This window comes from Anomaloglossus baeobatrachus, chromosome 4 (genome assembly GCF_048569485.1).
Source record: "Anomaloglossus baeobatrachus isolate aAnoBae1 chromosome 4, aAnoBae1.hap1, whole genome shotgun sequence".
Lineage (NCBI taxonomy): Eukaryota > Metazoa > Chordata > Amphibia > Anura > Aromobatidae > Anomaloglossus > Anomaloglossus baeobatrachus.
The window spans coordinates 308,558,004-308,574,227 of record NC_134356.1 but is presented as its reverse complement, the minus strand read 5'-3'; the positions used below and the strand labels follow the sequence as shown (position 1 = coordinate 308,574,227).

The following is a 16,224-nucleotide window of genomic DNA, read 5'->3' as shown; positions in this document are numbered from 1 at the left end:
GGGCAGCAAAAGGATCACCTCCATGATTAGTTATCTGTAATTAGTATGTATTAGTATTAGTGGGCTGCTTCAGGAAAACCAAACGAAATAAAGCCGTATCGTCCACGCCTGTCCTTTGACAGAGAGTATTCTATCCTATAGGTCTCTTTTTTGTGCCGCTAAGCTTCAAGATCACTGCACAAAGCACATTAGTCCATAAATATTGTTTATGGTCTGTGTCGATAATGTTTTCCTGTACATTAAGATATGTGCAGTTATCTCCCAGCCTAGCACTATGGCATAAAAGGGCTTCACAGCAGAGCTATCAATCACAATGGACTGTCTCCTCCACAAATATGCACATTCAGCCCCTCATGTAAGGAACACAGCAGTGACAAGTATAGAATTATTCTATATTAATACTGGAATTACCCTCTAAGTACAAGTCCATTTCTTCTTTGTATTGTGTTTAACACTTTTGTGGATGTTTAATATGATTTTCCATCTGTTCTTTCATGTAGGTAAATGGTTTAACTATGGCATTATATTTCTTGTATTAATCCTTGATCTCAATATGTGGAAGAATCAAATCTTTTACAAGCCGCCTGCATACGGTCAATACATAGGCCCTGGCCAGAAGATATACACAGTTGAAGATGCTGAAAGCTTACGGAATCTTAATCAGTCAACTTTATCATGGGAATGGCGATCAAACCATACTGACCCCTATACCAATCGAAGTTATGTCGATGGAGATATGTTCCTACACAGCAGATTCATTGGAGCAAGTCTTAATGTAAAATGCTTGGCTTTCATTCCAAGTCTTATGGCTTTTGTGTTATTTGGATTTTTCATTTCATTGTTTGGGCGATTTCAGAAAAGTGAACAAGGAATGGAAAATAAAGATAAATCTTACAAGCGCATCAACAGGAAATCTCCTTCTGAACACAGCAAGGAAATGGGAATGACCATAGAAAACCTTCAGGCAGTTGTAGAGGAACCTTTATGCCTACATGATCCAACACTCTTAGCTCCAAGGACAAAAGAAAATGAAATACTGTGTTACCCTGCAGCAACAGAAACTGACAATCTTCCCTCTATAACACAGGCAGAGCCAGCTGCAGACATTGTTCCTTATGATGATCCAATTAGTTAACAATGTTGCAAGCAACTGTTGCAATTGGATATGGCATATATGTTTATGTATACTGTATGTCTCTCTCTTTCGCCTTCCCTCTCTTTTTCCTCTCTCTATATTTCTCCCTCTATTCCTCTCCCTCCCTCGCTCTTCTATCCCACCTATCTGTCCTCTCTCTCCCTCCCTCTCCCTTCTCCTTCTCCTTCTTTCTGCTCCTCTCCTCTCTTTCCCTTCCTACCTCTCTCCTCTATCTTCCCTCACTTTTTCCTCTCTCACCTATCTTCCCTCTCTTTTTCCTCTCTCCCATCTCTCTCTAGCCTTTCTCTCCCCTCTCTCCTTCCCTCCCTCCTTCTTCTCTTTCTCTACTCTCCCTCTTTCTTCTCTCCCCTCCCCTATTTTCTTTTCCACAACTCACTCTCTCTCTCCCTCTTTCTGCCTCTCTTTCTGCTCCTCTCTCACTTCTCTTTTCCTCTCTCACTCGTTCCCTAGCTGTCTCCTCTCTCTCCCTCTCTCCTCTCTCTCCTTCCCTCCTTCTCTCTCCCCTCCTTTATGTCTCTCCCTCTGTTCCCTCCCTAATCCCTCTTCACTCCCTCTCACTCCCCTCTCTCTTCTCCTCTCTTCTCTCTCTCCTCTCTCCTCTCTCTCTCTTCTGTATCTCTGCCCCTACCCTCCCTCTCTCTGACTCACCCTTTCTTAAGGGTGATTTACACGCTGCAACATCACTAACGATATATCGCCGGGGTCACGGTGTTTGTGACGCACATCCGGCGTTGTTAGCAACATTGCAGCGTGTGACAGCTAGAAGCGACGATCAACGATCGCAAAAATGGCAAAAATCGTTGATCATTGACACGTCGCTGCAAATCATAATGTCGTTGGTGTTTCATTCTGCAGGTTGTTCGTCATTCCTGCGGCACCACACATCGCTGGAACGACGAACATAATCCTACCTGCGTCCACCGGCAATGAGGATGGAAGTAGGTGGGCGGCATGTTCCGGCCGCTCATCTCCTCCCCTCCTCTTCTATTGGGCGGCCGTTTTGTGACGTCGCTGTGACGCCGAACGCACCTCCCCCTTGAAGGAGGGATTGTTCGGCAGCAACAGCAACGTCGCTGAATAGGTATGTGCGTGTGACGCTGCCGTAGCAATATTGTTCGCTATGGCAGCGATCACCACATGTCGCACGAACGATGGGGGCGGGTGCTATCACTCGCGACATCGCCAGCAATCGCTAGTGATGTCGCAGCGTGTAAAGCACCCTTTACTTTTCTCTCCCCTCTCTCTCACTCACTTCTTCTCCCCCCTCTCTCTCCCCTCTTCCCTACTCTCTCTTCTCTCTGTTTCTTCTGTCTCTCTATCGCTCTGTATATATATATATATATATATGTATATATATATATATATACATATATATATATATATATATATACAGTTTACATACAGTATATACGTGTTGTTACTTTTACCTTTTGTAGTAATTATGTATATAATGTTTACAAAATGCTCATAGGTTACAGATTATTCTGGTGCTCAAGAAGTTACAACCCGCACATTTTTGTAATTTGCTATATGTGCCTATATTTGACATTCCTTAAAAGAACTATGTCAGGTTAGGCCAATTCCTAATGTTGAAGGGTAATACTGAAGCCACAACCACTGCCTCTACTGGCACTGGATCACATATATATATTTTAATACTACACGGCTAAAATAACTGTATTAAATAACTGTATTTATAATGGGGTTGTATGAGATTACGTGGCTGCTTTCTTCTAAAACAGTACTAATCAGATCTGTGGGCTTTGTAGCAGGGTCACAGTCACCTCTATATGACTATTTTCCATAATGAATCACAGCTCTAGGGCAATAATGGTGGTGTTTTTGAAAGAAGGCAGTCAACATTTTTCTCAGACAAACCCCTTTAACACATACAACCCCTTAATTCTTTATTTTAGGAAAGTGTTTTTTTCTAAATCTCAGATCTAAAAAGCACTGGAAGAGGACCTGTCAAGAGTAGCCAGTTTCTCTCTGCTTCCCTAAAAACAAGCCCCCAAAGAAGCCTTATAGAAGTGCCCCCTTTTTAAAGACACAAAATAAAATGGCCCATATGTTTGGAACTGTATGACGTTGAAAATTAAAAAAATACAGTATTTAGTAGAGAAGCAAAAATATACGGTAACAAGAGCAAAAACTAGCCACTTATGACCTGGTGGCAGGTCCTCTTCTAATGACATACTGTGCAAGATATTTAACTAGAGGACTGTCAAATATTGCTGAAGGTACTCTAGGCAAAAGCTATTGCTACAGTATTGGCACATACCTCCATCACATGTGTCTGTAATGACATTTACTTTAAGCAGCAGGCATGCATTAGACTTGCACAGTAATATACCCTATTTATTACACTGAATATACAGCAATACGTCCATCAAACAGACCAAATGTTACAATTTATTTATTCATTTTCTTAAAGGTTTTAATTGTAATTCAGTTCACTTCTAGATCTACTCTTCTTTGATGGATTTCGGTTTTACCTGTAATAGCCATTCTATCCATTTTTGATATTCTCCATAAAAAAAGTGACAACTCTAGACATCATATAGTGAAGGGAGTGGGCCATACCTGTCACATAGCACCACTGGGTATTTTTGTTTGCGTTCTGATTTATAACACATTTAATACCGTATATACATGGATAATTATTGCAACCATGTATAAACCGATTTTAATGGAATTGATTTTGAACAAGAAAACGCTGTAATTAAAGTGTTGTTTCATGTTGTTCAGGACTCGGAGTGCATTGCTTCGTAGCCTCCTTGATTTTTGCTTCCTGGGATGCGCTGAACTCCTGATGATTGATAGTTCAGACCAGAGGTAGTTGGTGACCTAGGCAATGAGTGGTAGATTAGTTAGATTAGTAGACTATAGAGTTTAAAATCCCTCAGTTCTTGAGAATGGAGAAGATTTTTAATAAAAGGTAAATTGCAAAGTTGCAATTTCACCCATTAAGAAGACCATCGTAAGATGGAACAACGATTAAATTTGGGATTAGCTTCTAGGGTATACATACATTAGATTTCAAAATGCTAGAGTCTGGCTCACTGGTCAGGTAGGTGCACCGAGAAAAAACAGCATATAATAAGGTAAGCTCGGGCACACAAAATGAAAGTCTGAGACAAAAGAATAGATATGTAAGGTTCCCACACAGAGGAGATCCAAATATAACAAATGAAATGCCTACAAAATAGACACAGATTTAATTACAATGAAACCCAACATATATTACAGAGAGAAACTTATTTCTGAAAAAGAGTGTGTTTCTCTGCATAGTGTAGCGGCGACGGAAGACCAGAGGAGTAGCAACAGAGATACAGGCACGAGGTCAAAGGATTGTACCAGATGGTTAGAGAGAGGTAAGTAAGGTAGAAAAGGAGAAAAAAATAGAAAGTAGAGAGAGGGTGAATAGGGAAATAGAGAAAAAAAACTCTGAAAAAAAGATCAAGATGAATCAGAATAGAACTACCTTTGCTGTTGATCAAATGTTGGTACGTCAAAAAACGGAAATAAGGACTCCTGCTTCAGAGGTAAGTATAGGTATTATGATATCCACTAGTCAGTACTGTGATAAGAGATATACAACAAATGCGGTTATGTAATCGGATCCCGTTCTAAAGACCATCAATGATAGTACAAAAAAATGTACGTACCCACAGGGTATCTAATACTACAAGGTCAATGACCGCCTCCAAATCCAAGGGTGACACAATGTCCATGTGCTCAAGCCTACCAGTATAAACATATATCAATGTATAGGTGTATATCGGCAAAGATGGACAACCATGTGATGATGTAAAAACCACAAACCGCAAAAGTGTGAGTTGGAATGGATCTACGTAGGTCTGCTGGTGGTACTGCAATCCTAGTAACCAAATCAACGAGAGAGGCTTGGTATGGCTGATGAATGCACTATAGAAAAAATGTACCGACAAAAAAATATATATCAAATGTGTACATCCAATGATCAGAAATAAGGAGTCTCAAGTATTCAAAGGTAATACATACCGCCCAGAAAGTGAGCTAATTGCACATAGGTACCTACAAGAGTAGTCACCTGGAGGGTTACAATACTACCATAAACTGCAATGTATAGCCTGCAAAACGTTTAAAAAGAAATCTATCACATACCAGCAGCATAGGGGAAAAGAAGTACAAAATCAATTCAACACACCTGAGCAGCTGTTGAAAGTTAAAGATGAAAAGTTTAAGTAGGGCTCGTCACATGCCTGAAAGTAAAGGATAAGTGAGAGATAGGAATCAACCAACATGAATAGAAAGATAGTAAGAGGCCATGGACGTGTACCTGAGGAACGAGAGAATCTCAAAAGTATGGTTGTGACCGCTGTCTCACAGTGGATCCCCGTGGTGTATAAGGTAATGGAATGCCCGCCTTTTTATACAAGTCAAAACAGCTGTGAGCACGGATTAGTGACGTCAGGACTAGCCGTGGTGCGTGCTGCCCATGCGCGGAGGAACCGAAAGGGCTCATCGGCGCATGCGCCTGCCGCATCCACAGACCGCCCATAAGTATGACAAACAACGTGACGATAGCGGTGGGGCGGGACATCCGGTCTGTGAACCGCACCGTGGAACGCTCCATCGCCCATGCGCAGAAGGGCCCCTAGGCCGATCGGCGCATGCGCAAGTGGCGATTATCCGAAACATAAGGAAAAGGAGAAACGGGCCGGGCGCACGCGCAGACTGGCCGTGGTAAAGGACATGACCGCGCATGAGCGGGCTCACTTCTCCCCAGTGCGTGAGGACGGCCAGGCATTCCGTGTAGATAATATGACATCTGTGATGTGTGATCGTGCAACAGTCACTGCGCCTGAAACAGAGAAAAATACTAGAATTAGTCACTGAAAGGCGGTGAGATGACCAGATCAACACCAGTAAAAGACATGAAGAAAACTTATAGGGTTAAAAGAAAACGGGAAAGGAAAAGATGAAGAGAGTGCAGAAATGAAGAAGACGAGGAGAAGGGGAAGAATAAAGAAGTTATTAAAAATAAAATAAGATGAAATGAAATAGAGAGCCATGGAATAAGATGAAATAAAAAGATACATGAAATAAACAAGCAAAGAACAAATGAACAAAAATAAAAATAAAAATAAAAATTAAAATGAATAAAAGATAAAGCTAGTAGAGACAAAAAATTAGAAAATAAATCAAAAAAAGATATATGAAACAAAAAATCAAAATCAAAAAATAAAAAGTAGAGGATCAAAAATAAAAATAAAAAATAAAGAATAAAAAATGAAAAATAAAAAATAAAAAATAAATAATAAATAATAAATGCTGAAAAATAAAGAATAAAAAATAATAAAAATGAATCAATAAACCATAAAAAATAATAAATAATAAATAATAAATAAATAACAAATGATAATGAAAAAGAATGATAATGCCCGAGCTTACCTTATTATACATACATTAGAGACATGTAGCTAATATGGGCCCCTCTCCACAGCTCCTACAAACAAGGACTCAACCTAGGAATTATGGAAAATAGATGCAGGGGGAAAACAGGCACCAAGCTTTCCTGTCTTAGGTGGTTGGGATAATAGTAGTCTTACCAGGAGCCAAGATTGGCCTCCTGACCTCTAAACTCATCACATATGGATGGAAATGTAGTATCAGTGCAAGAAATGCAAACTACAGTATTATCATACTAGCTGCTATAGGTTATGTTATATGGTCTGTTTGAATTGAATTATTAGGTGAGAATACTATACTGTGTATAAAATCGATATGAAATAGTCAACTTTTGGATTTTTCTAGATGTGTGCCTTGATTGTAAAATATTTTTATAGCTCATTTTAAAATATATTTTTAAGATTTTTTCATGTTGTATTTATTTTTTTTTTCTCTTGATTTGCTTACTACTTTGGCACAATAGCAATGTATTCTAATAGAACTGTAGCTCAGTTTGAATCAGATTTATAAGCCATCTATAGTTTGGTAAAGTGTGGAAAAGTAATGACATCCACTATGCAATGTACATTGTTTCCTGCATGGTAGTTTCAATGGTCTTTTAGATCTGAAGCACCATTATTTCAGAAGTACTGTAGTTAAAATCATTTTATGGAAAGACTGTACCTCTCTGCGTTTATGTGCATAATAGATGTGTGATGTTATGTGATCACTGTGTTCAATGTTACAGCGTTTAACGTAATGATGTTAAATTGAAGTCTAACTGGATTCACAGGTAATGTAAGCTTTGTGTAAGGTGTTTAAGAACATATTTTCAATTGCACAGTACAGCAGAGGTAAGAATTCACATTTATACTGGCTAATAATACAGTAAGTAAAATGTTAAACAAAAGTGTAAGTGCCCTAATAAAATTTTAAAACTGAGTGGACTGGAGAACTTGGTGCCATTATTTTATGCTTAAAAACAAAGTAGAGTTGAACCTAAGCACCTGAAGCACCTTAAAATTGTTCAAGGGTCTTGGTGGAAGCACAACTATCGCATGTCAAAGTAACTGAACCAGGTTATACACTATCATAAATGGAAAAATGGCCGCACATGGACAGTTCTGTCAATCAATTTTTGTAGGAGCTTCTAAAATATAGTAGACATGAAGCGAAAGCTGTATGAAAACTCCAATAGACCAAACAAAAGCTGCACAAATGCTGCCACCTTTCAATTCATGACAGCACTCATTGAGACCCCCATCTCCATATAGATGTGGGCCCCCTTTATTAAGCAATCAATTTAGACAGCGTAAAGGGAGGCAGCTTTCCCTCCAATAGGAGTCAAAAGAAAAAAAATTGAGGTCACTATTAATACATAGGGATCAGCTAATATGCATACTTAAAAATAAACATGTGCAAAGCAAAAAAGAAGTATGCAATAATACTGGGATCACCAAAAAAGAAACTTAAATCACATAATATTTAGATGTTTCTTATTTGGTGATCCCGGTATTATTGATAACTTTTTTTTCTTGCTTTAAACATCTCCAATAGGAAACAGACACGCAAACAGCTCAGACAAGCACAGGAGGAGGTTTTGCTAAGAGAACACTAGCATTACTAAGGTGAACCAGGCTAGAACTTAGACAGGGATGCAGAGGAGCCAAAAAAGTTCCAACCAGAGCTACAATTGTGGTGGTTGTTTCAAGAGGAGGAGATCAACCCACCTGATCAAGAGGACATGACCATAAGAAGAGCAAAGATTGTCACATCAGTGGTAAACAATGAGGCTATGTTTGCCTGTAAGGGAAGTGGAAACAGATACAGTTGAATACTGGGAGAGCAGAGAATCATTTGTTCATGGCCTTATTATGACTTAATCAGGTAAGTCACAGGCTGCTTTATGCCTAGGACCTGCCAAATGTTGAAATCATGTGAAGGACATCAGGTGGTGAAATGACATAACTTGATTGCATTGCCTGTGGCTGGAAAAAGATTGCAGGAAGGAGGAGCATAACCTCATGGCTAATCCTTGAAGAAGTGTGAGATGAGTTTCAATTAATTTTTGTCACAGACAGTGTACCGCCCCGCGGCCTCGGCTGCGACCGCCGAGTCGCTCGGGTCCGGGCTCGTGTGTGTCGGTGGCTCGAGCGCCTCCGGACCCGGGGGTCAGGTCGCTCTGGAAGGGTGTTTGGCGCTACGCGCAGGGAGGAGGAATGCGGGTGTTTGGTTTTGGGATGATTGTTCGTGACGCCACCCACGGGTTGTGGTGATGGTGGACACCACCGCTGCGGTGAAAGTACGCAAACTCCCAGGAGTGGTGTAGTGGTGCAGCTAGGTGTTGACCCCTCCGTGGGTAGGGGATGTTGGTCCCGGGGCCCGGTTGTGCGAGGGCCGGGGTGCAGGGCGCTGGGCTGCGATGCGGCGTGGTGCTGGATGGCACTGGTGTATTCACGATTAAACCACACAGAGTCACTGGTAAACCAAACGAAGGTATGAACGGGGCCCACAGCCGGCTGCAGCTTCCTAGTCAGGTTGGCAATGTCCGCCTTTCTCCTGCACCTGTGTTTGTAGTGTGACCATTGTGGTAGTCCGCTCCCCGGCGTGTATGTGTCGTAGGAGCCCCTTTTTCCCACAGGCACTGGCCCTTGGATCTCTGGCCTCTGGCGGTGGCTACTATCCGGACGGGTTGGGCTGTTGCCTTCAAACGGGACTTTGGTGGGAATGAACCCCTGAGGTCCAGACCGCAATCAGTTAATTCGACTATGGTGGTGGCATATAGCCTAGTTCGGGGTCTGAGTACCCTGCCTGGTGCTCCGGTATCCTGTTAGCTCCCCGGTTCGGTTCCGGCGGGCCACTACCCTGTCCCGGTCCCTTACGGTTCCGCAGGTCATATTCCCGGTCTCCTGCAGGCGGCCACTGCCGTCTGCCTGCCTGACTGATCTGGGGTCCTAGGCTCCAGCCCAGGCCCCAAGCAGAACTGTACTGGACTGCACTCTTTGCTGAACTCAACTCGACTGCTCTGTCTTTCCTGCCTCAGGCCAGCAGACTCCTCAGGGGCGTGTCTTTCTGCCTGACTCCGCCCACCTGGTGTGCCTGGCTGACTCTGAGGGAGGCAATCAGGTCTTTTTGGTTGACTGATGGTACTTTTCTAGTGTGGGGGTGTATGTGGTGAGTGTAGTGACCTGTGACCCCTGGGGTCCAGGGCGTCACAACAGGGCATGGGAGAAATCTAAGGAGGTATTACTATTTATACTGTATATGGGAACAAGTTATGCATTTATAAAATATAAAGCAGGCATTATTTATACAAAGAGGCACAAAGGTGGCATTATTATTATGGGAGGCACACAAGGGAGGCAAAAACTATAGAATTTTTTACCTGATGAATGAGTGGCAACCTGCTTAGACTGCTCGTTTATTGCTCATTTACATTAATTGCCCAGTGTAAATGCACCTTAAATACTTAGTTTTCGAAAAAATTGAAAAATCTGCAGACCAACTTTGTATTCAAGTTTTATCCACATTTTCTGGAACCACATACTTATTTTCCCCTCTATGCCATCAAGTGCCTCTGCTCAGCAAGTTACAATCCTCTGCACTGTGGGGGGCATGGAAGCCTTCCTAGTATATACTGGCTGAACTTCCTTTTCCTTACTTCCCATAATCCATTATGTTATCTTGAGAATCATACACAATGCTCCTCCGATAGTCTACAAGCTAATCTCCATATAATGCCCAACCGCCCTGCTATGCTGATTAGTCAGGCACAAAGCAGGGAGGCTGGGTATTTTCTTGACTAACGCAATGGAATTTCTGCGTCCATGCCACTGTAGCTGGATCACTACTGAATTGCTGGGGATGTACTTGGCTTTGGCTAGGTTCACATTTCAGTTGTTTTGCATCAGTTGCTTGACGCTTGTGACTGATGCATTGTACAACGGATGACAAGAATAAGAATTCATTGTCGGATTCCATTATAAAACGTGAGCGAGAGAACGATCAGCTGATCACAGCAGCCGGCCGCTGGCTGATCAGCTGATCCCTCACAGCAGCCGGCCGCCGGGTGATCAGCTGATCGCTCACAGCAGCTGGCCGCCGGGTGATCAGCTGATTGCTCACAGAAGCCGGCTGCCGGGTGATCAGCTGATCGCTCACAGAAGCCGGCCGCCGGGTGATCAGCTGATCGCTCACAGCAGCTGGCCGCCGGGTGATCAGCTGATTGCTCACAGAAGCCGGCTGCCGGGTGATCAGCTGATCGCTCACAGAAGCCGGCCGCCGGGTGATTAACTGATCGCTCACAGAAGGCGGCTGCCGAACGATCAGCTGATCGTTTGGCCGCTGAGAGAGAGCATGCGCAGCGAAATCCTAAGGATTCCGCTGCTCAAAAAAACGTTACACTCTGCGTTCCTGCCGCCCGAAGGTCAGTCGTTCCACGACTGGTCAATCAGGCGGAGGATGCCTCTCATATAAGTCTATGGGAAACAACGGAATCCGCCAAACGGATTGCGTTGTTTATCAGAGCAGCGGATTGTGACTGATGCAAAACAACGGAAATGTGAACCTAGCCTTTAGTTAATGAACGGCACATATGGCTTCCTGCACTCTGTCTTGATATCTCTCTTGAGACAGACTTTTACGAATGATGGGCAGTGAACAGCAAACTCAGAAGACGTGTGACTTCTCGTTGCCAGCACTTTAAGTGTTTTTTAAGGCGCAAAATATCGCATTAATTTTATAATTACTTTTCATGACAGATTCTATCAAATAAGCATAAGTTATTGAAAAAGAACAGTATTTATCACAGTCTTCTTTCTGTTGCAAAGTTTAGTGATATGTTCTGGGTCAGAGTCTCACTTTACCTTGTGAGACTCTGCTGATTAAATGGATTCCATTTCCTTTGGGGAGGAGAGCATTAATGTTAGTTTACCTTCCAGCAGCTCCTGACTCCTGGTCAGGTGTTTCCAGTTTGGACCACTCCCAGATCCTATATACTGTATACCCTCTACTTCCAGCAGAGGGTGCCAGTTATTTTCATTCATTTGGTATCTTGGCCTGGAGGAGTAAGGAGTAGAGTCGAGCACGGTTCGTGGTTCTCCAGTTCGCGGTTCGAGTGATTTTGGGGGCTGTTCTAGATCGAACTAGAACTCGAGCTTTTTGCTAAAGCTCGATAGTTCTAGTTACGTTCGAGAACGGTTCTAGCAGCAAAAAGCCAAGCTAATTACTAGCTGGCTTTCCCCTGTAATACTGTAAGTCACTCTGTGACTCACACTATTATGAAATTTCAGTGTATAGTGTGCGGGAACAGCACGTTCAGATCACTGCTGCTGGGATAATGGCGATCGCCATTTTTTTTTTTTTTTCCTTGTCTTCCGTCCCTAAGCGTGCGCGTGTAGTGGGGCGGGCCAGCATGTCAGCCAATCCCAGACACACACAACTAAGTTGTCTTTTAGCCAGAGAAGCCATGGCATGTGTGATAGGATGTCCATGTCACATGTCCCTGCATTATAAAAACGGGTATCTGCCCGTCAGGACGCCATTATCTGCCTTCTGCGTCTGGGTGTCAGTCACCGCAGGTGCAGCTCCTGTCTCCAATACTGCTGTGTACGCTCTACACACAGCGCTATACGCTTGTAAGGGCAAATAACAGCAGGCTCAGAGCCATAGGTGACAGTCAGGTCCGTGGAAACAGATTTTAACAGCTACAGATAAGAGCGTCTGTGTAGCTAAGCTCAGAGACTTCCTCGCTGCATTTCCCCATTAGGAGGGATAGAAAGTGAGGCTTCCTTTCCTCTACACTGACTCACAACCCTGCCACTGTACCCTCCTGCCCTTTGCACTCTCAAGCTCATTGTTACTAAGCCATTATACTAGCAAACACTGAGGAAACTTAGTGGCATCCTAAAAGTGGCTGTTGGACTTCATTATTGTCCCACTGGTGCAAAGCTATTTGCGGCACCTCTGCATTGCACACTCAAACTCATTTTTACTAAGCTATTATACTAGCAAATGTGGCGCCCTGGACAAGCCAGGTCGTCACAGGTACTGCAAAAACACACCCCACACCCCGAGATAGGCACACCAGTCACACACAAATCCTTGTTGCCTCCCTCCAGGGGCTGATGTCCACACCAGGTGGGGTGGAGCCAGGCGGTTGGCCCCACCCACTGAGGAGTTCATAGTCCTGGAGGCAGGAAAGAAAGTCAGAGCAGTTAGGGAGAGTGAAGGAGAAGGAGGGAAGTAGCAGTTGAGGAGCAATCTGACCCTGTCCGGGTACGGGGCCCGGGCACCAAGAGCAAGGTTGGCAGACGGTGGTGGCCGTCTGCAGGAGAGGTCGATTGACGCAGAACCGTAGGACCGGGGACGGGCGGTGGCCCGCCGGTACTGAACCGGGGAGCGAAGAGAAGCCAGCACAAACCGGCAGGGCCTACGGACCCCGACCAGGCTTGGAGTCGCCGTTAAACTGGTCAAATCCGTTAGCAACTGGAACCTCCGGGGTTTCCTAGCAGCAAAGACCCGACTGAAGGCAACCGTCCAAACCGAGAAAGGGAAATACAGCTACCGCCACAGCTAGAATTCCCAGGGCCAGAGCCTGTGGACAAAAGGGGCTCCTCCGGCACATATCCAAGCTGGGGAGCGGGTTACCGGTGGGAAGCCATCGGGACCGAAGATACACAACAGGTGCAGGGAAAGGCAGCCACCACCAACCGTCCGGGAGTTTACCACCGCAGCCAGCTGCGGGACCCGTCCATCCAGCCGTTTGTTTTACCGGAGACTCCATATCCATTCTTGGATGAGTGAGTACCACCGTGCCATCTGGCACAACGCTGCCCCTGAGACCCTGAACCTCGCCAACCCTGCCTCCCCGACACCTCACCGGGCCCCGGGACCACCAACCCCCCTACCCACGGAGGGGAGAGAACCATCTCGGCTGCTCCCTGTCATCGCTCCCGGGATCCCCGTCCAGAGCAGCGGTGGTGTCCCAACCTCACCACAAACCGTGGGTAGCGTCACGGACCAACTCCCCAAACCCAAACTACCTTCTTTCAGTCACGGGCGAGGAGCGCCGCTCGAATCCCCAGATCCGGCCCACCGCTTGAGCCACCGAGCAGCAGCCGCAGCAGCGCCGGACCCGAGTGTGGTGAACGCAGTGCCCTCCCCGCCCGCGACACAAACACCTCTGCATGACACCCTCCTGCTCTGTTTTTAATAAGCTATAATAGCAAAAAATGCTGCCAGTTAGTGGCATGCTAAAAGTGGCTGTTGTACTCCATTTGTGCCCCAATGGTGCCAAGCTATTTCTAGCACCTCTGCATGACACCCTCCTGCTCTGTTTTTAATAAGCTATAATAGCAAAAAATGCTGACAGTTAGTGGCATGCTAAAAGTGGCTGTTGTACTCCATTTGTGCCCCAATGGTGCCAAGCTATTTCTAGCACCTCTGCATGACACCCTCCTGCTCTGTTTTTAATAAGCTATAATAATAGCAAAAAATGCTGCCAGTTAGTGGCATACAAAAAGTGGCTATTGGACTTCATTAGTGCCCCACTGGTGCCAAGCTATTTCTACCACCTCTGCATGACACCCTCATGCTCTTTTTTTAATAAGCTATAATAATAGCAAAAAATGCTGCCAGTTAGTGGCATACAAAAAGTGGCTGTTGTACTCCATTTGTGCCCCAATGGTGCCAAGCTATTTCTAGCACCTCTGCATGACACCCTCCTGCTCTGTTTTTAATAAGCTATAATAATAGCCAAAAATGCTGCCAGTTAGTGGCATACAAAAAGTGGCTGTTGTGCTCCATTTGTGCCCCACTTGTGCCAAGCTATTTCTAGCACCTCTGCATGACACCCTCCTGCTCTGTTTTTAATAAGCTATAATAATAGCCAAAAATGCTGCCAGTTAGTGGCATACAAAAAGTGGCTGTTGTACTCCATTTGTGCCCCACTGGTGCCAAGCTATTTCTAGCACCTCTGCATGACACCCTCCTGCTCTGTTTTTAATAAGCTATAACAATAGCAAAAAATGCTGCCAGTTAGTGGCAAACAAAAAGTGGCTGTTGTACTCCATTTGTTCCCAACTGGTGCCAAGCTATTTCTAGCACCTCTGCATGACACCATCCTGCTCTGTTTTTAATAAGCTATAATAATAGCAAAAAATGCTGCCAGTTAGTGGCATACAAAAAATGGCTGTTGTACTCCATTTGTGCCCCAATGGTGCCAAGCTATTTCTAGCACCTCTGCATGACACCCTCCTGCTCTATTTTTAGTAAGCTATAATAATAGCAAAAAATGCTGCCAGTTAGTGGCATACAAAAAGTGGCTGTTGTACTCCATTTGTGCCCCACTGGTGCCAAGCTATTTCTAACACCTCTGCATTACACCCTAATGCACATTTGGCAACGCTATTTTTATAGCAAACTCAGGGAATTCCTTGCTGCATTTCACCATTCGGAGGGATAGAAAGTGAGGCTTCCTTTACTGTCCTGGTACACACACTGTACACGGCCACTGTACCCACCTGCCCACATTTGCCACGCTATTTAATTTGCTCAAAGAGCTGACACTTTTTCTGCAATCCTAAAATTGTCTGGAATACTAAGATATTGTTCCTTTGCTGCAAAGCAAGGTACAACACCTGTACCTTTCCATTTGTGGAACGCAATAATTAACTGCAGGTAGTCCAGCCAATCTTTCACGAAGGTGCAGGCGTGGATATAATGTTTCCTTCATCCAATGGTGGTTCTCTCGATGTCGGACAGCTCAACAATACCATCTGTTTGCACTTAAAAAACAAGTGACGACCTGCCAATCACACTCCCGCTTACGGGTAACGGGGTGGAAGTTTAGTGTGAAAAAGCATGTGTGACTGCTGTCCCCACAGTCACAGAGGATGAAGAGCACGCAGATGCACATGATGGGGCAGGCGGTGGTTGCACAGCCCCGCTAGGCCGCATTGTAGCACAGTGAAATTCCCTTTGCAACTTATGCTTCATTTTAAGTCTTGTATTTGGTGGGATCCACAGTATGCAGCAAAACCACGCAACATGAAAAGCACTATTTGCAGTTGGGTTCATAAATGATTGTTTCACTTTCCCAAAACAAACAATAAGAACCATGCATTAAATTGAAATAATAAAACAATCTATTCAGTTGCCTACTGCTTGCTAAGCCCTCTGCGTAGCAGCAGTAATTGTGTGTTTGTGTGTGTGTGTGTGTGTGTGTGTGTGTGTGAAGACAACTTACTAGTGGCGCATCACAAGAGCTTCCCAGTTATCTACCTAAACATAGGCAAAACACATCACCCACCCTGAATACCCTTGTTAGCTGAAGCCTCACAGATAAGGCAGATGATAACAGTGTGAATGCAAACCACACAGCTCTGCAACACAGTCATGTAAAAAGCAACATTCAATGCAAACATGTGTCGCTGTCCCTCTATGATTTAAACTGTACGTGACAATTTGACAGTGCAGAGGCAGCAAGTGTGATTGTCTATATAGTCGTCCTACCCAGAACAGATATGTGTTTTCATAATAAAACAAAGTGTTGCGTGCACGTATTACTGTCTGGGCACAGCCTACCGTACCCGGGTAATGTGATGTCCAGTTGCCATAAATACAGACTTTACGCT

The 16,224-nt window shown here is 44.3% G+C and overlaps 1 protein-coding gene across 2 annotated transcripts in view; it reads left to right on the top strand.

Annotated features, from left to right (window-relative positions):
- Positions 1–7,531, top strand: part of TMEM117 (transmembrane protein 117) — a 478,554-nt gene extending 471,023 nt beyond the window's left edge. For both annotated transcript variants that reach the window (XM_075344967.1, XM_075344968.1), the window contains exon 8: positions 501–7,531. In XM_075344967.1, the coding sequence (XP_075201082.1) occupies positions 501–1,135 (635 nt within the window). In that variant the 3' untranslated portion in view covers positions 1,136–7,531. The remainder of the gene's footprint in view (positions 1–500) is intronic.
- Positions 7,532–16,224: the final 8,693 nt, after the last annotated feature.